Source organism: Mustela nivalis, assembly GCF_964662115.1.
Source record: "Mustela nivalis genome assembly, chromosome: 1".
Classification (NCBI taxonomy): Eukaryota; Metazoa; Chordata; class Mammalia; order Carnivora; family Mustelidae; genus Mustela; species Mustela nivalis.
In genome coordinates this window covers 115,241,050-115,267,597 of record NC_139020.1, presented here as the reverse complement: position 1 = coordinate 115,267,597, position 26,548 = coordinate 115,241,050, and the positions used below count along the sequence as shown (strand labels likewise).

General features: G+C 40.4%; 2 protein-coding genes across 3 annotated transcripts in view; both read right to left on the bottom strand.

The window, feature by feature from the left end:
• The window catches only part of PCYT1A (phosphate cytidylyltransferase 1A, choline), a 44,310-nt gene extending 42,450 nt beyond the window's left edge, over positions 1–1,860 (bottom strand). The window contains exon 1 of one of the 2 annotated variants that reach the window (XM_082700222.1): positions 1,719–1,860. The gene's annotated coding sequence lies outside the window, so the exon portion shown is untranslated. Of the gene's footprint in view, positions 1–1,628; positions 1,692–1,718 lie in introns of those variants that run through there. The other variant, XM_082700223.1, reaches the window with a different exon arrangement.
• Positions 1,861–3,386: 1,526 nt separating this feature from the next.
• DYNLT2B (dynein light chain Tctex-type 2B) lies at positions 3,387–25,593 on the bottom strand. Its single transcript, XM_082700697.1, has 5 exons — positions 25,324–25,593; positions 22,110–22,243; positions 17,099–17,168; positions 6,328–6,391; positions 3,387–3,535 (listed from the first exon to the last, which is right to left on the bottom strand). The coding sequence occupies exons 1-5, from the start codon at positions 25,440–25,442 to the stop codon at positions 3,488–3,490; spliced, it is 435 nt and encodes a 144-aa protein (XP_082556823.1). The 5' UTR covers positions 25,443–25,593; the 3' UTR covers positions 3,387–3,487.
• Between the last annotated feature and the right edge of the window lie 955 nt (positions 25,594–26,548).

Below are 26,548 nucleotides of genomic sequence, written 5' to 3'. Positions count from 1 at the left end.
TGGCCTCTAGTACATAAATCATGGAGCTGGACAGCTAAATACACCAAAGCCTCTCCCATATGGTATTCTAGTCACCACTGTTGACTTTCCTAGCATCATCCTTTCTTCCACATTATGGTCACCATCTGCTTACTACTGATTATTGCACCAATTCCATTCTCAACTAATATCTTTTTACCAGCAATTCATGGTGCTTACAGAATCACTAAATATAAAGATTGAAAAGAACCCTGAAGTCCGTATTGGCAGAATGTTCTCTGTCTCTATCTTCAGTTCCCTTCTTAAGTCTTGTTCCTACCCTCCTCAAAGCTTCCCCTTTCTCAATGTCTATTCCTAGCAGTTTTTCCTATCACAAACACCTATATCCTCATTGCTTCTATAAATATCACTGTCCCTATTTCAATATGTTAAGTTCTGGTTCTACAACTGAGATCTTGAGTTTCAATCTTCAGTCATAACCAGTCACCTCAATTATATTTGGGAAGCCTTCTCCAATTAAGTCAATCTGATGGAGCCTATCCCCCTTCACCCCTGCCCCAGTGGTAGGGCCAGTCTTTGAACTTCTAAACAGTCCCCTAAACAAAGAATCATGGCATTTTAGACCTGAAAGAAAACTCAGAAATAAACTGAGTTTAAACATTTTTACTACATTTCATACATTTTAGGATATATGAATTCAATTTTACATCACCATCACATACATAACTGAAACAAGTTTCATGAAAAAATACTATGTGAACACACTGAAAATTTCTATTATATTTCATTAAAAGAAATTCAGGTGCTATCCACTAAATGGATTTCATAACTCAATAATAGCATGGAACCCCTAGTCTAGTAAACATTAGTCCTAACTTCCCATTCACTAAAGACGACCCTGGAGCTGATAGGATGCCTGGATGTCTCAGGCCTTATGAGTCTGCGTTCGGCTCAGGTCATGATCCCGGGGTCCTCGGATCGAGCCCCAAGTCAGGTTCCCTGCTTAGCAGGAACCTTGATGCTCCTTCTCCCTCTTGTGCTCCCTCTTCCAATGACACTATCAAGTAAATAAATAAAATCTTTTAAAAAGAAAGAAAGAAAGAAAGAAAAAAAACTGGAGCTGGGCTTTGAGGTAAGCTTTCCAGCCACAAGACGTTTGTCCATAAAGTTAAACTCAGGTCTGATAAGTGCCACCCAGACTCGCGTTCTTTATACTACACACCTCCTGCTCAGTCATGACCGCTCAACCACACCCTGTGCCCAACACAACCCTGCAGTACCATGTCCGGGCACCGAGCCCACACTGTTGTCCAAGTCAGCCCCTCAAAGTTACTGCTCCCGAGTCAAAGATCCGCCCCCCTCCCCGCCCCCGGCCGCTGCTTCAGGTTCCCTTAGATCGGATTCCCTGCACAGTCACTATGCCTCCACCCGGAGTCTCCTCCGGGGCACTGTCTCAGACTTTCCCGGTCATAGTCCTCTCGCAGCCTCCGCCTCGTGCTCTCCGAGGTCAGAGTCCCTTCGCATTCACCGCTCCTGGGTCGCACACTCCTCGCAAGCAGCTACCTCTCGGTCACAGTCCCCTCGCTGTCACTGCCCAGGGTCACAGCAGCCTCGTAACCCCGCTTCGCACTCCCCTCGCTGTCACTGACCCAGTCTTCAGTCAGTCTCCTGGCGGTCCTAGCCACACAGCGTGTCCTCTCAGAGACAGCCGCGAGGAGATGCACACACCGGATCCTCACCTGCGGCTCACGCTCCGCGGGCCCGTGTCCCGGCAGCTTTCTCCCGGGCGCCGCGTCACGGACGAGGGAAGTTGAAGAGGTTGCGGGGAGACGCCCGGGAAAGGCAGCTGACGGAACAGCGGCCCGGAAGTCCCGCCTACTGCCCGCCTTCCTGTCAATCCGACTACGACATTTCCCTGAAAACCATGACCCCTGACTCAGTAGTTCCGCCCTCCAAAGGGATGGCGTGGCTGAATAGAGAACGCCGGACACAGGAGATGATGTGGCTAACGGCCAGTCGCCATGCGGAACTGAAGTTTGGGGTGAAGACGCCTCCTCGTGGGGAGTTACGGCCGTGGACTGTCGCGCGTGCTCGCTGCCAGTCGGGAAGGACGTGGCCTCTCCGGCCTTTCCGCCCCGTCCCGGGCGTGTGGCGCAGGGCAGGTGGCCGTGACGCCTTCCGCCGGAGACCCCTCGGCCCGCTGCTGCTTCACCCTAGCGCCAACTTTGCCCTACTTGGTCACGAAGGGAGAATTCCTGTCCGTCCGCCCAGCCCTGCGGTGACCTGTAGCCTGTCCCAAACCCTCGTTTCCGTTATTTCTGACCCAGGTTTGCTCACCGAAAAGTGATTATCAGCCGAGGTCTATTTGAGCAGGAGCGGAATCAAGGGAGGCCAGCTGGTAGGAAACCACATGTAGTAGGGTATCTGGTAGAGAAAAGTTTTCCTTTGCTAGAATGAACCGTTGGAGGGGTCACTTTTGATTCCACAGATGCAAGACAAGCAAATACCCAATGTTAAGGGAGAAGAATGTAAAATAACTTTAAATATATTTATTATTGGTTTTTTTTTTTTTTTTTGTCTACATGCTTGACTTGAACGTGGCTGAGAAGAAAAGTGGGTGGATACACTCAGGACTGTGCTGAGGAGCCCCCAGGGAGAAACAGGATTTAAATTATAACCCTTTCTCTTTTGAATTTCAAATAGTTACTTGAACGTGGCTTGGAAACTAAGGTGCTCCCAATAAGGGCTGCTAGCTGGGGAAGACGCCAGGAGCTACAACGGGGAACATCACTATAAAGAGGGGGAGCTTGGATAGTAACCAAAATAATCTTCAAATTTCAAAGGAAGGACCGATTTCATACACAACTTGGACACTGTGTCTGACACATGGCAGACCCAGGAGAAAATGAATGTGCATTTCACCTAAAAAGCTGTGTAAGGTGTAAGATGGCAATAGCAAAGCAGAAACAATGGATAGGTGATAAAGACAACAATTTAGAATGTACCAAAAAACCTTTATGCACAAATAAATTCATGCCAGTGTTATTTATAATAGTGAAAATTTATAATCAATCCCTTAATAAGGAAATGGCAAGTTATCAATGGTATAACCTAGTGGAGTGAGTGCAGCTATTAAATTATGCTTATGAAAATCATAATGGAAATAAAATGACATTAAAGACTGCTCATGACATTATGAGAAGTGAAAAATCCGGGTATTGTGTATATGATTTTTTAAAAACCCTGAAACTAAAAACACACTGGTAGAAAATATACCCAAATACTTAAAATTGGTTATGTGTGAACAATTGAAATATGAGTTTCCCCCACTTTCCAAATACAATTAAGAACATACTACAACAAAATCAAAACACTAAAATATAAGGCCTAAAACTGAATAGACTCAGTTGCCAAAATGCCAAATTATCTTTATTTTGTTGAGATATTTAACAATATAAAAAACTTTATATTTCTTCATGGTCATATTTTTACCCAACTTTTCAAAGATTCAATAGTAGAAACAGCCGAATGCCGCTACAACACAGAATAAACTGTCCTAAAAAGCAAACAAAACAAAACACACACAAATCCAGAACGTTAGTACTAATGAAGGGCTAAGGGGCAGCAAAGGCAATTGAAATGAACATCATCTCAGATCTTTGCCAGTTTTCAATCACAAAGGTTTTTCCTTCAATATACAAAGGGTTTCCAGAATATAGCTATAAAGTTGCTTGCTTCGGGGTAACTACAAAATTGCTTGCTCAAAGGGTAGGATGGTTAAAGAATTAGACTTTCTGAAGGTAGAAGTGAAATGCAAACTAATGAACCTCATGTAATTTGTTTTCATAAAATGAGTAGTCCCATTTTTCCTAATTTATCACAGAAATAACAATATGAAATGTTTTGAGTTTCTTGGGAGTAAATGCATAATGATAGATAAAAAAAATAATAGCATCTTGGGGTGGCTCAGTCAGTTAAGCATGGACTCTTGATTTTTGACTCAGGTCATCATCCCAAGACCATGATCAAGCCCCACCTTGGGCTCTGTGCTCAGCAGGGAGTCTGCTCAAGATTCTCTCTCTTCCTCTCCTTCTGCTCCTCCTCATATGCGTTCTCATTCTCTCTCAAATAAATAAATCTTAAAAAAATGTAACAGCACCTTGTCATAAATTCTGGGTCAGGGCAAATGGCATCTGTTTTTTCTTAATTGATAAAATCCATTTATCTATCTTTTAACTCAATCACAGTTAAACTTGTCAAAACACTTCTTAAGGTTATTATTAGAGGAGTTCCACCTACCTCAGTGACTCCTGAGACCAGCAAATCTCACCTCCAGCCTGGTACTACTGGGAGAAAACAATCTAAACTTAAGCACCTGATTACTAACCAAAGCAAAATTCTTTGGTTAAGCCCAGGTCCCTGTATCCTTGGGTGAGAGAACCATGAGCTGTGTTCTACAATCGTGCTATCTGTGGTGAGAAACCTGTTGTTGTTTTTTTTTTAATTGTCCAGGCCTTATGGACTGATACTTTTGTAAAATACAATAAAAATTAGTAAGTGGGAAAATGAAATGAAAAAAGAAACATATACAATATAGCCTAAACTTTTTACTATTAGATTTATCAATATAAAATTACTTTGTCCAATTCCTGTACTTCTCTTATGAAGGATCTGTGACCACACAGCATAAGGACTGGCAATGGTCTATGGATTCCACTTTGGCTGTTCTACAGCACCTCCCAGAGTTCACCATGCCTGTCTTATTCAAAATGTTATCCTTTACACCTCCAGGGGAGGCTGGCACCTAATGGGAGCTCAGATTATTTGCTGAATGATTGAATTGCGTTGTATAAGGTCTCAGTAACTCCAAAAAGCAGGAAAAACCATCACCTTAGCTTGACCCTTCCCCTAGAGAGCTGATAAATGGGATTTACATAGTACTTCCTACTATCACTTGTTCCCTAAGGGAGTTGAACATAAAATGAAACTTTGATAGGACCATAGAATTTTAGAGCTAAAAGGTATCTTTTTTTTTTTTTTTTTTTTTTTTTGACAGACAGAGATCACAAGTAGGCAGAGAGGCAGGCAGAGAGAGAGGAAGGAAAGCAGACTCCCTGCTGAGCAGAGAGCCCGATGCGGGGCTCGATCCCAGGACCCTGGGATCATGACCCGAGCCAAAAGCAGAGGCTTTAACCCACTGAGCCACCCAGGCGCCCCGAGCTAAAAGGTATCTTAAGATGACATCAACACAAGCAACTTCCAAACCTGGCAGTAAGCATAATCATGTGGGTAACTTTTTTAAAAATTCAGATTCACTGATTTAACACCAGACTTATTTGGTCAGAATCTACTTGAGTAGGGTCTTAGCATCTGTACTTTAAACAAGTCCCCCAAATTATTTTTAGGCAACCACAGCTGTTCTTTGGGAAAATCTAGTACAGCTTCCTAATGTTACTTGATACAATCAAAGAAAAGTCCAATGACACTTGAAGTCATTCAATTAGAAAGTTACCGAGCTGGAAATGGAACCCCTCTCCTAATTCACTCAACCAAGTTTCTGTTCTATTCTACTATACTTTAATTCTGAGTCTACTAATTCACAACCTAGGGATCATTTCTGGAAGCAAGTATAACAACATATGATTAAAATATATAAAACATTCAGCCAATAACCTACCAGTGTTTAAATGAAATCTCTTTTTAAAAATTTCTCTTTTGCTTAGTTTTAAGAAATAGCTTTAAGATAAAATAATTTTATTACTGAATGAAAATCACCTTTGCTCATGAATCCCTGCCACCCCAATTTCTTCTTTTTTTTTTTTTAAGATTTTATTTGAGAGAGAGAGAGAGCACGAGTTGGTGGCAAAGGCAGAGGGAGAGGGAAAAGTAGACTCCCTGATAAGCAAGGAGCCTAATGCACGATTTGATCCCAGGACCCTGAGATGATGACCTGAGCCAAAGGCAAATGCTTAACCAAGTGAGCCACCCAAACACACCCCTGCCAACCCAATTTCTTTATAGTTAGCCAAGTGCCACATGTCTGTTAGCACTAAATAAATAATATGATATTCTCAAAATCAAACTTGTAAAGAGTTATATCATTTGTACACCTACAAGTCTCCCTTTGGGTGACACATTAGATTTCTTCTGCTTTAGTTAACACAGTAAAGGAACAGTAAAGTCATTTCATCCAGGAGTCAAAGACAGACATCTAAAACTAAAGAACACTTAGTTTTGGGACATCTAAAACTAAAGGACACTTTTGTCCTTGTATCTTAATAATATTAATTTGACTTGGAATGTCCACATGTCCTTGGAAAGGAAAAAGAGGCTTTCAAATAGACTTACATTCATGAAAACATCGTAAGTGTAGTTGTCAGTGTCGGCATCCCAGAAACAGCGAGCAGCCATGCTGAAAAGTCAAAGAATGAAGAATTATAAATAATATAACAAAGATCTGAACTATATCTATTTGCCATGAGCAAAATAAAAGTTTAGTTTACTATTGCCAAATAATTTAAAACTTTATCTTATATTCAAATACATATATTTTTCTAAATAGATTTATATGCTACTAAAACCAAAAACTTTTAGTTATACTAGATTTCATATCATGCAATCAATGCCAGAAAGCCATCTGGCGATGACTTGTCTTTATAAATAGAGTTAAGATGGGTGTTATTACAATGCAAGATGGAAACAAAGATAGTATAACAATTGAGTGTTACATAACTAGGATACATTTTTTAATTTAAATTCAATTAGCCAACATATAATACATCATTAGTTTTTGATGCAGTGTTCAATGATTAGTCGCATATAACATCCCGCACTCATCAGATCATGTGCCCTCCTTAATGCCCATCACCCAGTTACCCTTTCTCCCCCACCCCTCTCCCTTCCACAACCCTCAGTTTGTTTTTTAAGATTTTTATTTATTTTATTTATCATTATTATTTTTAAATTTAATTTATTTGACAGATCACAAGTAGGCAGAGAGGTAGGCAGAGAGGCAGAGGGGGAAGCAGACTCCCTGCTGAGCAGAGAGCCAGATGTAGGGGCTCGACCCCAGGACCCTGGGATCATGACCTGAGCCGAAAGCAGAGGCTTTAACTCACTGAGCCACCCGGATGCCCCAAGATTTTTATTTATTTTAGAGAGAGAGAGCACAAATTGGGAGAGAGGGAAGCACACTCTCCGCTGAGCTAAGAGCCTGATGTGGGGCTCAAACCCAGGATCCTGGGATCATGACCTGAGCCAAAGCCAGATGTTTAACCAATTGAGCCACCCAGGAGCCCCAACCCTCAGTTTGTTTCTCAGAGTCAAAAGTTTCTCATGGTTTGTCTCCCTCTCTGATTTCTTCTCTTTCAGTTTTCCCTCCCTTCCCCCAGTCTTCTGTGCTATATCTTTGATACATTCTTTTTTTTTTTTTTAAGATTTTATTTATTTATTTGACAGAGAGAAATCACAAGTAGGCAGAGAGGCAGGCAGAGAGAGAGGAGGAAGCAGGCTCCCTGCTGAGCAGAGAGCCCGATGTGGGACTCGATCCCAGGACCCTGAGATCATGACCTGAGCCGAAGGCAGCAGCTTAACCACTGAGCCACCCAGGCGCCCTCTTTGATACATTCTTATAGATGAGTGCTTCCAAACCTTTTCACACAGAAAATCCTATTTGTACAGAAGAATATACTGGATAAACTAGAAGGGACTGAAATCATAGATATAACTGGAGGTGACAGCCCAGGGACTCTTAACAACCCCAGACTCTGACCAGCTGCCTGACCAGCTGCCTAAGTGGTCAATACCTTTTAGTCTTTGGTATTTTGGGTGGGAAGTTGTTGTAGATTACTTCAGCCAAGATATTTTTGTGTAAATTTTAGAGGAAATACTATCTAAGACTTATGACTGAAATCTTGCACAATAATATTAACAAGTAGGTCTGGAAAAGACCTAATAGATTATTTTGTCCACTGTGATCATTTTGTAGAGTTCCAGAAAAGAAAGAGACAAACTCTGAACTAGAACTCAATCCAACTAGTTCTGAACCCAGTATTCTCTCTACAGAATTGCTACACTGCCTCTGAATTCTCAAATTAACCATTATCTCCCCAAATCTTGAGAAAGATAGAATGTTAGGCAAAATGAAAGTCAGTTTAAAAATGGAAACAATTTGGGATGCCTGGGTGGCTCAGTGGGTTGAGCCTCTGCCTTCAGCTCAGGTCATGATCTCAGGGTCCTGGGTTCAAGCCCTGCATCAGGCTCTCTGCTCAGCGGCAAGCCTGCTCCCCCCACCCCCCGCCTATTTGTGATCTCTCTCTGTCAAATAAATAAATAAAATCTTTTTTAAAAAATGGAAACAATTTTATGGGGCACCTGCCTGGCTCAGTTGTTGGAGTATATGACTCTTCATCTTGGGGTTGTGGGTTCAAGACCCATGTTGGGTACAGAGATTACTTAAAAATGAAAATTTTAAAGTAAATAAATAAATAAATCATGGAAATAACTAAAATGCACAGTAGTAAGTGGTAGAGAAAATCATGGTATTTTATGGCAATGAAATTCTATGTAGCCATTAAAGAGATATTTTACCAAAACACTTACAAAAACATTTATAAAATTTACAAAAAATGAAAATATGTTCACAATACAATGTTAAGTGAAAAAATTACAAATGCTTGGGACGCCTGGGTGGCTCAGTTGGCTAAGCAGCTGCCTTCGGCTCAGGTCATGATCCCAGCGTCCTGGGATCGAGTCCCACATCGGGCTCCTTGCTCAGCAGGGAGCCTGCTTCTCCCTTTGCCTCTGCCTGCCATTCTGTCTGCCTGTGCTCGCTCTCTCCCCCTCTCTCCCTCTGATAAATAAATGAAATCTTTAAAAAAAAAATTACAGGGGCGTCTGGGTGGCTCAGTGGGTTAAAGCCTCTGCTTTCAGCTCAGGTCATGATCTCAGGATCCTGGGATCGAGCGAGCCCCGCATCGGGCTCTCTGCTCCGCGGGAAGCCTGCTTCCTCCTCTCTCTGCCTGCCTCTCTGCTTACCTGTGATTTCTCTCTGTCAAATAAATAAATAAATAATCTTTAAAAAAAAAATAAATAAAAATAAAAATAAATTACAAATGCTTTTACATTTTTAATACATGCATGTATGTATGACTCATCATTAAAATTTATTGAGCACTTAACTTTGTACCAGCCACTGGTCTAAGTGCTTTACATGTATTGACTCACTTAATCCTATGAAGTAGGTACTATTTTTTAAAAAGATTTCATTTATTTATTTTAGAGGGAGAGAGAGAGAGCAGGGAGAGGACCAGAAGGAGAGGGACAAGCAGTCTCAGAGCTGAGTGCAGAGCACTACACAAGGGGTCAGATCCCAGGACCCTGAGATCACAACTTGAGCTGAAATCAAGAGTCAGCCACTTAACTAAATGAGCCACCCAGGAGCTCCTGCTATATTATTAAACCCATTTAATAAATATGGAAACTGATTTATCAGACAAAGTAAGTAAACTTTCCAAGGTCAAACAAATAGTGACAAAGCTGTCCTTGAAGCTGTTCACGAATTAATCTTGAACCAAGATTAATTAGCAACTGTCCTTATAAGCAGTTCAGCTTCAGGTTATAGAGAAAGATACACATATATCATAATGATATTGTTTTTTGGTGTTTTTTTTTTTTAACTAGGCTTCATGACCAGCATGAAGCCCAACATGGGGCTTGAACTCACAGCCCTGTGATCAAGATGTAAGCTATCAAGAGCTGGATGTGCCTAAGTGACTGAGCGACCCAGATACCCCCAGTTCATTTTGGGAAGTGTTTGTTTTTTGTTTTTTAGTAGAAAGTTTTGCATAGACGAACTCTCCAATCCTAATATTTTACACTTTCTTAAGTCAAAAAAGTTCCACCTATTTCTAAACTGTAACAGTTAACAAATGTGAAATAAAATTAACCTTAATTTATCACCAATAAGGATTTATTTAGCAACTACTATATGTCCCAAAAGAATAAAACCTGTCTCAATCCTCAATCCCTCAATTTAATTAGGTGAAAAAATTAACACATGAAAAGAATAAGTTAATGTATAGTTGATGCTAACTTATGGATTCAAAAGAATTGTAAAGCCTGTCTAGTCCAAGTCCAGTCATGTAACATTTGAACTAAATTTGTAGAAGTGCTACAGAAGTTAGAGAATTTAGACAGGAGGAAAAAAAACAAAACAAAACAGAAAACAGTTCATGAAGGAAGTGGTAGTTAAGCTGAGTAGAACCAAGTGAAGGCAGGAATATAAAAATTTACTTGACAAATATTTGCTGAGGGTCTGTTATATATGAAGGAAGTGCTAGGTGCAAATGACAGAAAGATGCATAAAACACAATCTTGCATTCAAAATGCAGTCTGTATTTACACCATTTGCCAATAAAAAGAACCAGGACTCCTCAGGGAAATGATCAATTCCAAGTGTAGGGCTAGAAATGTGTAAGATAAACCTGAGACTTCTGGGTCACACCCAAAGTTTTGCATAGACGAACTCTCTTTTGTCTTTGACCCAAAGACAAACTTTGGGTCACACCCAAAGCCTGGGCTATACAGAAAGAAAAAAATGCTATATTTAAGTATATATATTTGTGTCAAAAAGACTCAGAGGTATGATGGAACACTGTGTAACAGGCCAGTGTTCCCACCAAGATTAATTAGCAAGGCTGGATAAAATGGATCAAAATGCAGCTGGAATAAGACTAGGGGAGACAAAATTCCAGAAAGAGGTGAACTTCAAGGAGGTAAACTGATATCCTGCATCAGAATTCTCCCTGAGGCATTTGCCAAATCCAGGTACAGAATTAGAAGCTAAAAATCCAGGCTTTGCCCCTCTAGAACACCAGTTACTCAGGGAAAAAGACACCAGCAAGACTTGCAGGGCTATCGAGATAAAATTGGACACTTGAAGGACCAAAAGGAGAAAGTGGAACTGAGCCTGTCACATGGTAGGTTTTCCCCTTAAGACATGTGCTGAATTCTGAAACTGAAAGCCAAGTGTTATAGGCAAAATTATGGCCCTCTCAGCAAACATATCTATGTCCTAATCCCCAAAACCTGTGAATATGTTACCTTATATGTCAAAAAATAAAATAAAAAGAATTCTACAGATATATGATTAAGGATTCTGAGATGAGAAGAGTACCCTGGATTATCCAGGTGGGTGCAATGTCATCACAAGGGTCCTTAGAAAGGTGGTGGGATGCCTGGGTGGCTCAGTGAGTTGAGCCGCTGCCTTCAGCTCAGATCGTGATCCCGGGGTCCTGGGATCGAGTCCCGCATCGGGCTCCTTGCTCAGCAGGGAGCCTGCCTCTCTCCACCTCTGCCTGCCTCTCTGCCTGCTTGTGTGCTTTCTCTCTCTCTCTTTCGGACAAATAAATAAATAAATAAAATCTTCAAAAAGAAAGAAAGAAAGGTGGTGAGAGAGTCAGAGAAATATTTGAAGATGCTATGCTGCTGGCTTTGAGGATGGAGGAAGGGTTTATAAGCTAAAGAATCCTGGAAATCTCTAGAAGCTGGAGGAGGCAAAGGAGTGGATTCTCCTCTACAACCTCCAGAAGGAATGCAGTCCTTCTAATACCTTGATTTTAGCTGAACGAAACACATTTTGGATTTATGATCTCTAGAAATGTAAAATAGTATTTTTATGCCACTGTGTTTGTGATAAATTTTTTAAGTTTATTTACTTATTTATTTATTATCATCTCTACACCCAATGTGAGGCTCAAACTCGAACTGTGAGATCAAGAGTCGCAGTCTCTTCCAACTGAACAAGCTAGGTGCCCGTGATAACTTTTTGCAGCAGCAATAGGAAACCAATACACTAAGGAAAAAACATTGAACTAAAGAGTAGTTTCATGCTGAGGAGACAAATATAAAAGTCAGTACCTGATGGGGGTGGGGTCTCAATGAACATTTAAGGTTCTTAGTTGAAAGATCTAGAAGGCTACATTCAAGAAAGAAGGGTGAACTGAAGGTAGAGAGAGTCTCAAATCAAAATTGCCACCTAATCTCAACTCTGCTTAGCCCCTGACTGAATTAAGGTAAGTGGTCCACAGTCTACCTGAATGGAAAAGGAAAGAGTAAACCCTTTCTGGAAGAAAATAATATTATCTGGGGTCCTATAGTTTTTTCACACAATGTTCAAAATTTAAACCAGGCATGCTGAGAGACAGAGTCACATAAAGGATGACCAAGGGGGGGAAAAATAAGTCAGTGGAAACAGAATCACACATGATCCAGATAAGAGAATAATCAGACAATGACTTTAAAATAACTGCTATGACCAAAATGTAAAAATAGCCACACCTAGTGCCCAGATGTTAGTTTCTAATGTCATTCTCCAATAAAATGAACCAGAGCTCCTTGAGAAAATGGCTAATTATAGGGCTGGCATTGGGAATGAATATAATGAAGCATCTTATAGTGCCAGTAAGTAAGGAAGTGCTCAAAAAAACCCACAATAGGGGCAATTGGTTTAATTGGTTAAGTGCCTGACTCTTGATTTCGGCTCAGGTCATGATCTAGGGATTGTGAGGAAAGATAAAGAACATAGATAAAAAATAATTTCACTGGCCTCACTGACTGCTCCTGGCGGGTCCAAGAGGTAAGGCAGCATGCGTGGTGCTAAGGTTGGTCAGAGCTGTGACCAGAGCATTTGTGAAATGCACAAAAGTGCAAAGACTGAAGAAGAGGAACATGAGGACACTCTGGATTAATTGAATTACAGCTGCCTCCCAGGAACACGGTTTGAAGTACCCAGTATTCACTGTCAATTTAATGACGTGCCAGATGGAGCTCAACAGTAAAGTACTTGTGGGTCTAGACATCTGTGAACCAAAGACTCTTAAATCTGTGGCTGCTTTGACCAAAGGGAGATGACAGGTAGGATTTGCTGCTGCCTTGAGCCATAGGACGGAGCCAGAAAGCATATTCTCCAGAGTGGTGCAGTACCACTGAGGTACAATACCTGTCCTTTCCAGTTGAGTGTCTTAAGAAAAGGTTTTTTCCCCCCTGATGATCACAATAACTAAAACAGCAGCCAAAAACTACTTGTGAACAATATGTAAGTTTGATCAGCAATTATCTTAATTTACATTTTAGTAACAGACATGAAAGAAAGGACCTTTCTTCCCTTATCGGGACAGATTCAGAAATCTCTTACACAAATTCTTCAAATAAAGCTCATGTCTGTTATGTCTGGGTGCCTCAGTTGATTTCACTAATGAATTAGAATCTATAAAAAAGAATCAAATGGGTATTCTAGACCTGAAAAACATAATAACTGATACTAAGAATTCAGTCAGTGGACCGAATAACAGATTAGACACAACAGAAAAGAGACTTAGTCAACTGAAAGGTCAATAGAAAAATATCCAAAAGGAAGCACAGAGAGAAAAAACAAAAACTTAGAGAAGAGCATTAAGAGACCTGTGGAATATAGTAAAAAGAACATCTCAATCCAAGTATAGGTAATTGGAGTCCAAAAAGAACAACAGAGCAGAAGCAATATTTAGAAAGTTAATAGCCACACCTAGTGCCCAGATGTTAGTTTCTAATGTCATTCTCCAATAAAATGAACCAGAACTCCTTGAGAAAATGGCTAATTATAGGGCTGGCATTGGGAATGAATATAATGAAGCATCTTATAGTGCCAGTAAGTAAGGAAGTGCTCAAAAAAACCCACAATAGGGGCACCTAAGTGGTTTAGTTGGTTAAGTGCCTGACTCTTGATTTCGGCTCAGGTCATGATCTAGGGATTGTGAGATCAAGCTCTGTGTCATTCAGTGTAGAGTCTGTTTAAGGATTCTCTCTTTCTCCCTTTCCCTCAATCCACCCTCACACTCTCTTGCTCTGTCTCTCAAATAAATAAATCTTAAAAACAAAAACAAACAAAAAAACCCCACAATAGTAGGGGATACCGAAGGGACACAAGAGGCAACTGCAAGAGAGGCCAATGGCCAAAGTTGGGACATTGAGCAATAAAATAAGATAGCACTAGATTATAGTCTAAAGTACAAAACTCCTGTAAATAATAAATAAGTAAATAAATAAGAAGAAAGATACAATTAGCAAATGCCAGGCTGTAGGAAACTCTACAGTACAACCCCATTTCTTCAACAATTAAATGGCAAGGTAAAAAAGAGAGAAAGAGAAAGAAAATAATAGACTAAAAGAAATTTAAGAGATGTATTGTTTAAAAGCAGTGGGTGGCCTTTACCTGGATCCTGCTCTGGACAAACTGTAAAAAAGAATATAAACACATAATTATGTGCACACAAATGCACATACATACACAGCTGATCTTTGAACAACTTGGGTTTCAACTGTACAAATCCACTTATGTGCAGATGTTTTTTCAATAAATAGAGTACTATAAATATATTTTCTCTTCCTTTTGATTTTTTTAGATAACACTTAGTAACATTTTCTTTTCACTAGCTTATTTTGTTGTAAGTGTATAATATCTTTATAAAATATGTGTTAATTGACTGTTTATGTTATCAGTAAGGTTTCCAGTCAACAGTGGGCTATTAATAGCTAAGGTTTTGGGGAGTCAAAACTATATGCAGATATAAAAAGTGATTTTTGACTGTGCAGGGGTTGACAAGCCTAACCCCCATACTGTGCACAAGAGTAAACTGTATTGTATAATATTAAGGATCGACAATATTTTAGATGTGATGATATATTATTATGTTAAAAAGGGATATTGTACATTAGAGATATTGTATACTGTTGTGTTTATAAATGAAATGGTACAATGACTGTAATTTGCTTCAAAATAATCTGGTGGGACAGGGAGAGTAGGTACAGGTATAAATAAAACAACATCCAGCTAAGTAATAGAAAAAAAGGGAGTTCCTTAGTCCCTGTACAGAATTTTAGATGATAAAATTTTTAAAGATTTCATTTTTTTTTTTTTTTTGACAGAGAGAGATATCACAAGTAGGCAGAGAGGCAGGCAGAGAGAGAGGAGGAAGCAGGCTTATCCACGGAGCAGAGAGCCCGATGCAGGGCTCGATCCCAGGACCCTGGGATCATGACCTGAGCTGAAGGCAGAGGCCTTAACCCACTGAGCTACCCAGGCACCCCGATGATAAAATTTTTAAAAAGGAGAGTGACCTTGAATGCTACACTTTAGAGCTTGGCCTTATCACGTTTTACAAAGTGAATCATAACCAGTTTAAGGAGTTTATATTTGACAGGGTTTAAAATAAACTCTGAAAAGTTTATGGCAAGAAAATGAGGCATGCTTCTGAAAGACCGGTCTAGTATACAAAATGAATTGTAGAGGAAAGAGACCAGAGTCTGGCAATGCTGATAAAGGGCTGCTAAGGAAGCGGGGCCTCCAGATTACAGTGCATGTGGGGGGAGAGAGTAACGGCTCAACATGACAAAAGAGGATTTCAAGGTTTTAAGCCAGAGTTAATAAAAGCTTTGCAATACTGTGAAAGACAGAGAAATTAAAATGGCAGTCGAACCAAAGGAGAAGGAGGGAGAAGAAATTTGCAACTGTATTTGAATATGTTGAATCTGAGCTGATAGAGTAGTGAGGTATTTCTTTATATCACTGAGGTGAGAAAATATCTGGAAGCCTTCTGAGCAAATGGCAGGGGGCACCATGGTGAGGATTACTGTGCCAGAAGTCAGAAGGGAGGCTCTATTAGTTTATCTGACACCAGCCAGATACATAATTTGGAGTAAATCATACTGATCCTTGTAAGTGTCATCTGTAAATTAAGGGGAGTAGACACTAGAAAATATCCATAGTCCCTTCCAAATCTAACATTCTATAGTAAAAATTTTCAGGGATAATATCTACAAGGTATTTTTAAAATTCAGTCAACAAATACTTTAATACTTTCTTATAAAATATATTCAGTACTGCAGTGCCTGGGTGGTTCAGTGGGTTAAAGCCTCTGCCTTCGGCTCGGGCCATGATCCCAGGGTTCTGATCGAGGCCCGCATCGAGCCCCACATCGGACTCTCTGCTCAGCGGGAGCCTGCTTCCTCCTCTCTCTCTGCCTGCCTCTCTGCCTGCTTGTGGTCTCTGTCTGTCAAATGAATAAATAAAATCTTTTAAAAATAATAATAATAAAAATAATAAAATAAAATAAAATATACTCAGTACTATTTGCAAAGGAAAACAGGAACTTAACACTTGGGCATAGGGAAAGACAGGAAATACACATTTTGAATTTACCAGTACATGAATGACAGTTTGAGGTCATGAGAATGAATGAGCTAATTGAAAAAGCAGTGGGAAGAGCAGAAGAACAAGAACTGAGCCTTAAAGAAAGCTCAGAGCTGGCGATGTAGGGGAGAAAGAGGAACCAGGAAAGGAAAGAGAAAAACAGAAGAGAAATAAGTTAGATAAGTGATATCAGGGCCAAAATAAACTGGAATGAATATTAAGAAATAGAAGCCCAGGAGGCCCCTGCATGGCTCAGTTAGTTGAGCATCTGCTCTTGACTCAGGTCATGATTCCAGGGTTCTGGGACCAAGCCCCATATAAAGTCTGCTTCTCCCTCTGCCTCTCTTCCCACTCATCCTTGCGAGCACTCTCTCTCTCTCTCTTTCTCTCTGAAATGGGTAAATAAAATCTTTTTAAAAAAATTATTTAAAAAAAGAAATAGAAGCCCAGGCCAAGAACAAGAGCTAAGAAAGGACTATTAGATATGCTAATAAGGAGGTCTCAGACAATTTTAAAGAAATTAATTTGGAATGATAGGAACAAAAACCAGGCAAGAAGGAATTTAAGAAAAAAAAAATAAGAAAGAAGGAACTGAGGAAGAAACATATACATAGTGCCATACTGGACTTAGGAGCACATATACATAAACCTTAAAAGTCCTACTGGCCTACAGATACTAGGAAAAGTGAGAAGTGAGTTACCTTGCAGAGCTCACCCACACTGTCAACCACACTGTTCTGTGCCAGGATCTTTTTGGCTCACAGCTGCATTTTGTTATACTGTCCTTTTCCTCTCACTCTTACACAGATACAATCTTACTGAATTGTCAGGATGAATACCTAAGAAGAAATATTTAAGAGTAAAAACAAGAAGGAAAAACCAACTACTCACAATACTCCTTCACCTCTTTGTTCTCCAATCACTACTTGTACCACCATTTTGTATCGGTCAAATCCCATTTCTAGAAAAAATAAGAGAGTTATCTATAAGTAAAAGTGGTAAAGTTATTTAATAAAGGTAAATTTGCCTAGAAAGGAACACAGGTATTCAGTTCACAAGCACTGGCTGAGTAGGATGGTAAGCTTGGGAGTCAGAAAGACATGAGGACAAATCTTACTTTGGTAAGTCAGTCAGTCAGCTTGCCAAGTGTGTAACCTCACACAAGCTGTTCACCTTTTTGGCGTAAATCTTCCTCATGGGTTCAATAGGAATATTATTACTTACCTCCTGCGGGATGTTGTGAGGTGAGATGAGATCAGATATAATATATTGATCTTAAAAATAAGACTGTCTGGGCGCCTGGGTGGCTCAGTGGTTTGGGCTGCTGCCTTTGGCTCCGGTCATGATCTCAGGGTCCTGGGATCGAGCCCCGCATCGGGCTCCCTGCTCCGCAGGAAGCCTGCTTCCCTCTCTCTCTCTCTCTGCCTGCCTCTCTGCCTACTTGTGATCTCCGTCTTTCAAATAAATAAATAAAATTTAAAAAATAAAAAAATAAGACTGTCAGTTATTTTACCATCAAAAAATGGGTTTATTCAAGAAGGGCAGAGAACTGTAATTCAGGACAGGAAAAACCACAGGCAAGTACAGAGAACAAAAAATAAGCTGGTTCTTTTAAAGAGGAAAGGAGGACGTTGGGAGGACTGTTATAAACAAAAAGTCCACTGAAGTAAACCAGAAGTTGGAAATGTAGTGGCTTTTCATTGCCAGAATCGTTGACAGTCTCTCATCAGCAGGGCTGTTGCTGGGCAAGGAGAAAATCTCTTCCTCCTGCTGGGATAGTAAAAGTATAGGCTCTTCCCGTCCGGCTGATAAGATGTGGAACGGTATTAGAGCTCCCCCTTCTGGCCTCCTAACTCCATTTTAGTGAATATTAATTTCTACCTTTTTCTTCCTCTACTAATTTTCAGAAGTAATAAATACAGCATCTAGAACAGTACCGATACACACTATTTTCTCAATAGATTTCAGCTTCCTTCCTTTCTCTCCTACTCTAAGTCATGTAGTGTTAAGTCGACACAAACACAGAGATAAATAAGACACTATTCTTGGGACACCTGTGTGGCTCAGTTGGTTGAGCATCTGCCTCTGCTCAGGTCACAATCCTGGGCTCCTGGGATCAAGCCACACATCAGGTTCCTTGCTCGGCAGGGAGCCTGCTTCTCCCTCTATCTGCTGCTCCCCCTGCTTATGCATACTCGCTCTCTCTCTGACAAATAAATAAAGAAAATCTTAAGAAAAAAAAATGATTCTTCTTGCCTTAAAGAACACAGAGTAGTTGGGAAGGCAAACATGAAGAATAAAATGAAAAAGCAATATATTAATAATTCCAAGAGGAGCATGTGTAAGATACACAGGAACACAGAGCTGGAAGCTCCTTCCCTTGTCTAGATAGTGGGGAAGCAGTGACCAGAAGAGACGTCTTGGAGGATGTGATAAATGAAAGGAGTCTTGAAAGAAAAGTAGGAATTTACCAGACAATGTCTCCATTCTATGAAGAGGGAACAGCCTGTGCAAAGGCATAGAGTATGGAGCATTTAGAAAACCATAAGCTGTTCAGTAATGTAGAAACGAAAACAACATACGATTCTGGAGTATAATTGAATGGCCCATCACAACTCTGCTGCTTTCCCAGAAAATACACTGTTAAAGCAGCAAAATCCTGAAAATTCTCACTAACACCAAATCTGAAGAGAAGAAAACTGAATGGGCATCTTTATCTTCCCCCTTTACTAACCAAGAAACAGTGAAAACAGTTGAAAGTGGGGGGAAAGAAAAAAGAAATGGATAAAGTTGAAACATAGCCAACTCTGTTTGATCACAGTAAAGGCTCCAAGACTATACATAGTAAATTAGACAAATAATATGAAGACTACAGTTCCCCTTCCAGGTGAGACATTACCCTTAGTTCAGGATACTTAACAAAATCTCAGGAGACAGAGCCCAAAACAGTGCACACAGCTCCACAGAGCTTCCTCCTTTCTCTACGCATTTCCCTTCCTCCTTTTCTGATACCCAAAGAACTAGAATAGTAAATACCTAGCCCTTCAACTGTAGTTCTGAGGGAAAAAATAAAATAATATCAGATATGGTGGATGAGTACCCATCACCCACACTGTGTTGGAACAATTATGAAAAGAGCAAATGAAAAGACCTGAAAATCACATCAGAGTAAAACAGAAAGAAGCTAACCAGCAATATGCAATAATGCAGCAAGAAAAACAAAAAAAAGAATAACAAGAAACAAACAAAATACTGTTTAAAAGACAAAAATAAAAACAAACAAACAAAAAAACCCTCAACCTAGGAAATAATATAAACCAAGGAACAAAGAGAAATTCTTCACAACTGATTCACAGTATAGAACAACTTAAGCTCATAAATTCAACAAAATAAGAACTCAATCAGATTATAAACAACAGAAAGATGAAAATGAAGATCGTAGCCATAAGACAAACTGAATACTCATACAGTATCAGTACAGACCTAATAAATTTTAAAAATGGTAAGCGACAGAACAGACACAAATGAAAATTGAATTACTGGCTTAAGATAATTACAAGTAAACATTACAGGAAAGGGAAGAAAGTATGGCACAGAAAAGCTAATAGATATGGAAGATAAAGATGATTCAACGTATCAGTATTTGTTGTCCTGTGACCTAATGAGTGGAACAGGAAATGTTTTCAGAGATAGAAGAAAATTTTCCTGATATGAAAAAAAATCCACATATTGAAAGATATAAAATACTCACTATTACCAAGCAATATTCTAAAAAAGCTATTGAGCATCAAGGTTAAGGATGGGATTCTTTAGGCAGAGGACATCAAGTGGCCTTAGATTTCTCTACAGTAACATTCAATGCCAGAAGACAATGAAACAAAATCTACAAGATTCTCAAGAAAATAAGTTATTACCTCAAAATACTATATACATCCAAAATATATTGATTTAAAGGCAAAAGGCAGACATCCTCAAACATTAAAGAACACAGAGAATGTAGCATCTCTCAGCCCTTTCTGAAAAAACTTACCAAAAAATCTCATCGGATAAGAAATTGAACCAAAATGGCATGATAAAAGGACTAAATAGTGAGCAATCATTCCATTTAAATATAAAATGAATGCAAAAAAATACACATATATAAGTGTATATATACAGAATGAATGCTATATCACAATGTAAAATGGGTGCAAAGTATCCCGTTGTTATTAAGGTATTTATCTGTATATAAACACGGAAAAAGGGCGCCTGGGTGGCTCAGTGGGTTAGGCTGCTGCCTTCGGCTCAGGTCATGATCTCAGGGTCCTCGGATCGAGTCCCGCATCGGGCTCTCTGCTCGGCAGGAAGCCTGCTTCCTGCTCTCTCTCTCTCTCTGCCTGCCTCTCTGCCTACTTGTGATCTCTCTCTGTCAAATAAATAAATAAAATCTTTAAAAATAAATAAATAAATAAATAAATAAACACGGAAAAGATGTCTGATATGATGTTCACCTAATATTAATGGTTATCATTAAATATTGATATTTAAATACTGATATTTAATGTGGTGGTGGCATTTGGGATGATTTTCTAATTTTATTTATTTTTCTACACTGTTTAAATTTATTTGTAATGGACATGTATCTTTTTCACAGTAACAACAAATTGTCATTAAAAAGTAAAATTAGGGGCACCTGGTGGTTCTGTTAGTTAAGTGTCTGCCTTCCGCTCAGGTCATGATCTCAGGGTCCTAAGATCAAGCCCCGAGTCAGGCTCCCTCCTCAGTGGGGAGTCTGCTTTTCCCTCTCCCTCTGTGCCTCTCCCCACTCATCCTCTTTCTCTCAAATAAATAAAAAATCTTTTTTAAAAAGTGAAAATAAAAATGTTGATATACAAACAGTGGTTAATTCTGGGTGAAATACATAGAATTGTTACTTTCTTCTTTGTACTCATATATTTTTTAGTTTCTAAAAATGAAAGCAAATTAAGAAAAAAGTACATCAAAATATTAAATAGTAACTACCTTTGGGTAATGGAATTTTATATAATTTAAAAATTTTAAATGTGTACTTTTCTAAATAGTCTAGGTTAGTACAATGAAAATGTATTACTGTGACATAGACATTTTCTTCCCTCCAAAAAAATGTTCTAGTTTTAAAAAGGTAGAGAGAAAGGACTTTTCAGATGATATAATATTATGAACAAAAGAGGGGCACCCGGGTGGTGCAGTCAGTTAAGCATCTGACTCTTAGTTTCAGTTCAGGTCATGATTTCATGTTCATGAGATCGAGCCCCACCTCCAGCTCCACATTCAGCACTGAGTCAGCTTAAAGACTCTTTCCCTCTCCCTCTGCCCTGACCTCCTCCCCAGCACATGCGCACACACGCACGCACGCACACACACTCTCTCTCTCTCTCCCTTTGTCTCTCAAATAAATAAATCTTTAAAAAGAGAGAGAAAAAAAACAAAGAGAATAGAGAGAAAAAGCATGAGGTATGTTCTATAGATATAGAGAGCTTAGCAAGAGTGGAGAGCTGAGTCTGGTGACTAGTTAAGGACTCAGCTGGAGAGATGGGCTGAGGTCAGACAGTGAGGGTATGAATGAAAGACAGGCTAAGGAACTGATACGCTGGTGAGAAAAACAACCAAGAATGATGGGAGAAAGGAGTCCCTGTAAATCCTGATCTTTCTCATACTGGAATGTCTCAGATACTGCATGCATACAATGTTTTATTTCCTATCTTTAACTTCCCCACTATCTGGAAAGACCTACAAGAGTAAAGGTTACCAAATAATTGGGAGGACTAGACACTGAAGAACAATTGTGTTAAAAGAATCCACAGCTTATGCCCATTGTTTAAAGATAAGGAAGGAGACAAAGGAGTAAAATTGAATGTCTATTTCCAAGTATCACCACAATTACCTTTTAATTTGTCTTTAATGGTTTCTGATAAACGTTTTGTGAGCTGAGGCATTTCTTCTGGAGAGTACTCGGCATTTGCTAGCTCCTCCTTAAGAACAGCATGGATACATTCTTTAACCACAGAAGGTCTGAACCTAAATGAAACAGTGTGAAACATCTAATTAGTAACTCCAAAATTTCAATTTACTTTCACAGCTCAACTTCCCACAGCTTTCTGTCACTACTACAATTTAATTCCTCTTTTTCATACTTTTTATTATCAAAGTGACAAACACAACTTAAGAAAACAAGTCATATTCTTGATGTTATCTATAGACTGGACCTTTCCCTGAACTTCAGACCACATATTCCAACACATATTCCATCTGGATGTCTAATGGACAACTCAAAAGTTCATACATCCAACAGTGAGCTTCTGACCATCTCCTCTCCAAAATTGTATCAGTCAATGGAACCTCCATCCTTCCAGTAGCTCAGGCCAAGAACCTTGAAGCCAGGCTTCTTGACTTTCTCTCTCACAAACCACATCCTGGTTCATAAGCAAATTTTATCAATTTTACCTTCAGAATAATCTAAAATTCAATAACTCTCTCCACCGCACTGCCACCAGTTTGCTCCAAGCTACCTCCTGCCTGTGTTACACCAGCTTCACACAAGTCTCTGTCTCTGCCTTTGCCCCCATATCCTGTGGAACATAGCAACTAGACTAGTCCTGTTAAAATATCTGTTGGATCATGGCACTTCTCTGTTCAAAATATCCCAAATGTTTGGGGTGGCTCAGTCAGTTAAGCATCTGCCTTCAGCTCAGGTCATGATCTCAGGGTCCTGGGATCAAGCCCCCTGCTCAGCAGGGAATCTGCTTCTCCCTCTCCCTCTGCCCCTACCCCCTGCTCATGATTGTTGTCTTTCTCAAATAAATAAAATCTTTTAAAAAAAAATCCTAAATGCTTCTCACCTCACTCAGACTAAAAGCAACATCCTGTCACGTGCGCAGCCCCATATGACCTACCCTATCAAACTCTCTGATTTCATTTTCTACTACTTTCCTGCCAGTTCTCTCCACTCTGGTCACACTGGTCTTCCCTATGTTCTTTGACCACATCAGGCATGACCACCTCGGTGCTTTTGCACTTGCTGTTAACCTCTGCCTGAAGTTCAAATCTCATTCTATATGCATTGCTACCTCCCTCACTTCTTTCAAGTCTTTATTCAAAAGTCACTTTCCCTAGGCCACCTTCTCTAAAACTTCAAATTGCCCTCCTACCACATCACTTTATATCTCATCTCCTGGTACTCATTACTATCTCTATGAGAGATATATACTACATGTATATATACATATGTGTATGTGTGTGTATACATACTATATAGTTATATATATACTATATATATACTATATAGTTATATATATACATATACATATATATACACATATATACATATATATATACACTATATATACACTATATAGTTCACTATATAGTTATATATATACACTATATAGTTCACTTATGTATTTATCTTGTTTGTTGTCCTTCTACCCAGCTAGAACATAAGCTCTATGAAGACAGGGATTTCTCACTGCTTTGTTCACTGTCATCTTTCCACATCTTCTATTTTCTTAGAAGAGCACCCAGCACATAGTAGATAATAAATACTTTTGGAAGGAATGGATTATTGAATAAATGAAGACAGAGGGAAAAATCTCCCCTAATTTCACCACCCTGAAATATGTTCATATTTTAGTTGTATCTATCATATATTAAAACACTAGTTTTATTTTCTGGGCTGTATATTCTATTAGCTGATTTGTCTATTATGTGCCAAGTGACCAGAATGTTTTAGGTTTTGAGCTTATAATGCAGTATAATATTTGGTAGCCCTAGTGGTCCCTTATTACTTTTTGGGGTAGGGTTCCTTTTTTTTAATTTAAATTCTGAAGCAACCCTTATTACTTTTTAACAGTATTTTCTTTGCTGTCTTGCCTGGTTATTCTCACAGATGAACTTTAGAGTCATCGACAGATTTCCAGGTTTGATCTGTTCTAAAAGGGGTTTTCCTATTACAAATAATCTATATTTGGCTCTTCCCCTTAAGCCTTTCTCATTTTCAGTGAAATGTCAAAAGTTTTCTTCAAACAAATCACAAATAATCTTAGAGGATTATTCCTACAATATATGTTAATTTTGTTCTGCTTTTATTCTGTTTTGCAACAGAAATGCAGGCAAATGGCGTTCTATGCATTTAGAAACTTTTACCAAGATAACTGAACCTAACTTTTATGATGTCCACTCCACCCACCAGAAAACTGCATGAAATGTATCACATTATAACCAAAGTTCCTGGCTTCCAGTATTTGCCAAGCATTTGATTCAGCAATCTGGTTTCAAGCAATAGAGGGGCTTTTAAAAAAAAAAAAATATTTAATTTTTTTTAAATCTTGTGAAAATGAGTGATGGACCCTCTAGCCCTAGCGGACTGTCCTCTGCACTAGACTGTGTAATTTTGAGAAGGCATCTTCGTGGTGGGCCAAGAACATCCGGATGGTACCTAGGTAAGACTCTGAATGCATACAGGTCCCACTCCCTGCAGAGGAGTAAGCGTATTCTGGCACCCATATGCACACCTTAACCCTGGAAAATGGCTGAATGGAATTCGATGCAAGGCGTTTCTTTCCTGCTCATCTATTCCACCCCTCCTTTCCTCTGCCCACATCCCGGGTCTCCTAGAGCCAACCATTCCCACTGCGCTAGCCTTAGGTGCTCCCGACGCCCTAACGCTGCAACTGTAGGTCGGGTCCACAGCTGCCCAGAGCAGCTGGAGACTCAAGAAAGATAGCATCCCACCCTCTCGGCTTGCCCCTTCCTCTCTAGTCCCGGCCCGCCTCCTCCCCGGTGGTCGCCAGACCACCCCACACTCCTTCCCTCCCTGCTGTACTCGAACCCAATACCTTCCTCGGTACCAAACCCACTCTACCCCTCCCCCAGTCCCTCCTCCGCCACCTCCATCCGCCTCCCCAGCCACCTCCTTCTCCAGCCCCGCCCTGCGTCTCCAGCCCGCCTCACCTCCAGCCCCGCTCCTCCTTCCCTAGTCCCGCCCCGCCCACCCCGCGGATCCCCGTGCGCTTTCCCCACGCGCAGGCTGCCAGGCGGCCTCTGTCGACCTGACCCAGCAGCTCGTAGGACACCCCCACCACAGCTCGTCCGTTACCCGCCTTTGCTGGAAAATGGGCCGCAGAATATAGGTATTCTCGGACTCCCCTGCGTTCTTCTCAGTCTCAGGCAACCCGTCGGCTGTGCCCGTAGCGAAGGACGCAGGGGTGGACGAAGTCATGGCCAGGGCTTCTTGGCTTAGTGTATCGCGATGAAGGCCTGGCGGATTGCGGTAGGGAGCTGGGAAACCGTCGCCAGGGCAACGAGGTCTCCGAGAGCCCTGCTGTGACGCGGCTGCGCGCTCCCAGCAGAGCGGCCCTCCCCCGCGCCTGCGCACTGGCTGCTGGGTGGGACCTGGTCTAGGGAGAGCACCTAAGGCTGATGCAGCCCTATAGGGAGTTGAAAGCGCTTTAACGCGCGTCAGGTTTTATTAACCGCGCAACAATTTTAAGACATTGACGCGGAATCTGAGGCCCATAGAGGTCCAAGCATATGAAGCTATTAAGCGGCAGGGCCCTGACTCTAAATAAAGCGTCTTCGCGCTGTAGCCTGTGGGCAAGTGCTGCCTTCATTTCTTTAGGCATGACTTTTGAACGGATATGTATATATTTTTAAAAGATTTTATTTTTTTGACAGAGAGAGATAGTGAGAGAGGGAACACAAACAGGGGGAGCAGGAGAGGGAGAAGCAGGCTTCCTGCTGAGCAGGGAGCTCCACGCGGGATTGATCCCAGGACTCTAGGATCATGTCCTGAGCCGAAGGCAGATGCCCAACAACTGAGGCACCCAGATTTTTAAACGAGCGAAAAAAAATCAAAAGATTATTTCATGACACGTGAAACCTATACGTGAAATTAAAATTTCAGTATCCCCGAAGTTCTTTTGTAGCAAAGCTATGCCCACTTGCCTGTTGTGTGGCCACTCTTGCGCTGTTATTGGTAGACTTCGCAACTGCAACAGAAACCATGTGGCCCTTAAGGTCTAAACTTTTATCCGACCCTTTACATGAAAAAATTAGCAGTGCCCTGCCCTAGTCCATAACTGCCAAGCACAGTTCCCCCAGCCTCACCTACACCCTTGGATCCAGAGCAAAATTCAGAAATGTGCAGATTTCACGTGTATTCCTCACTTATGAGCACCAGTTTCTGGTCCTGTTTTAGAAAACCATATTATACTGGCCTCTGTCAGCTTCAAAAACTAGGAAAAGGAGTGGCTGGGTGGCCAAGTCAGTTAAGCCTGCGCCTTCAGTTCAGGTCATGATTCTGGGGTTATGGGATTGAGTCCCATA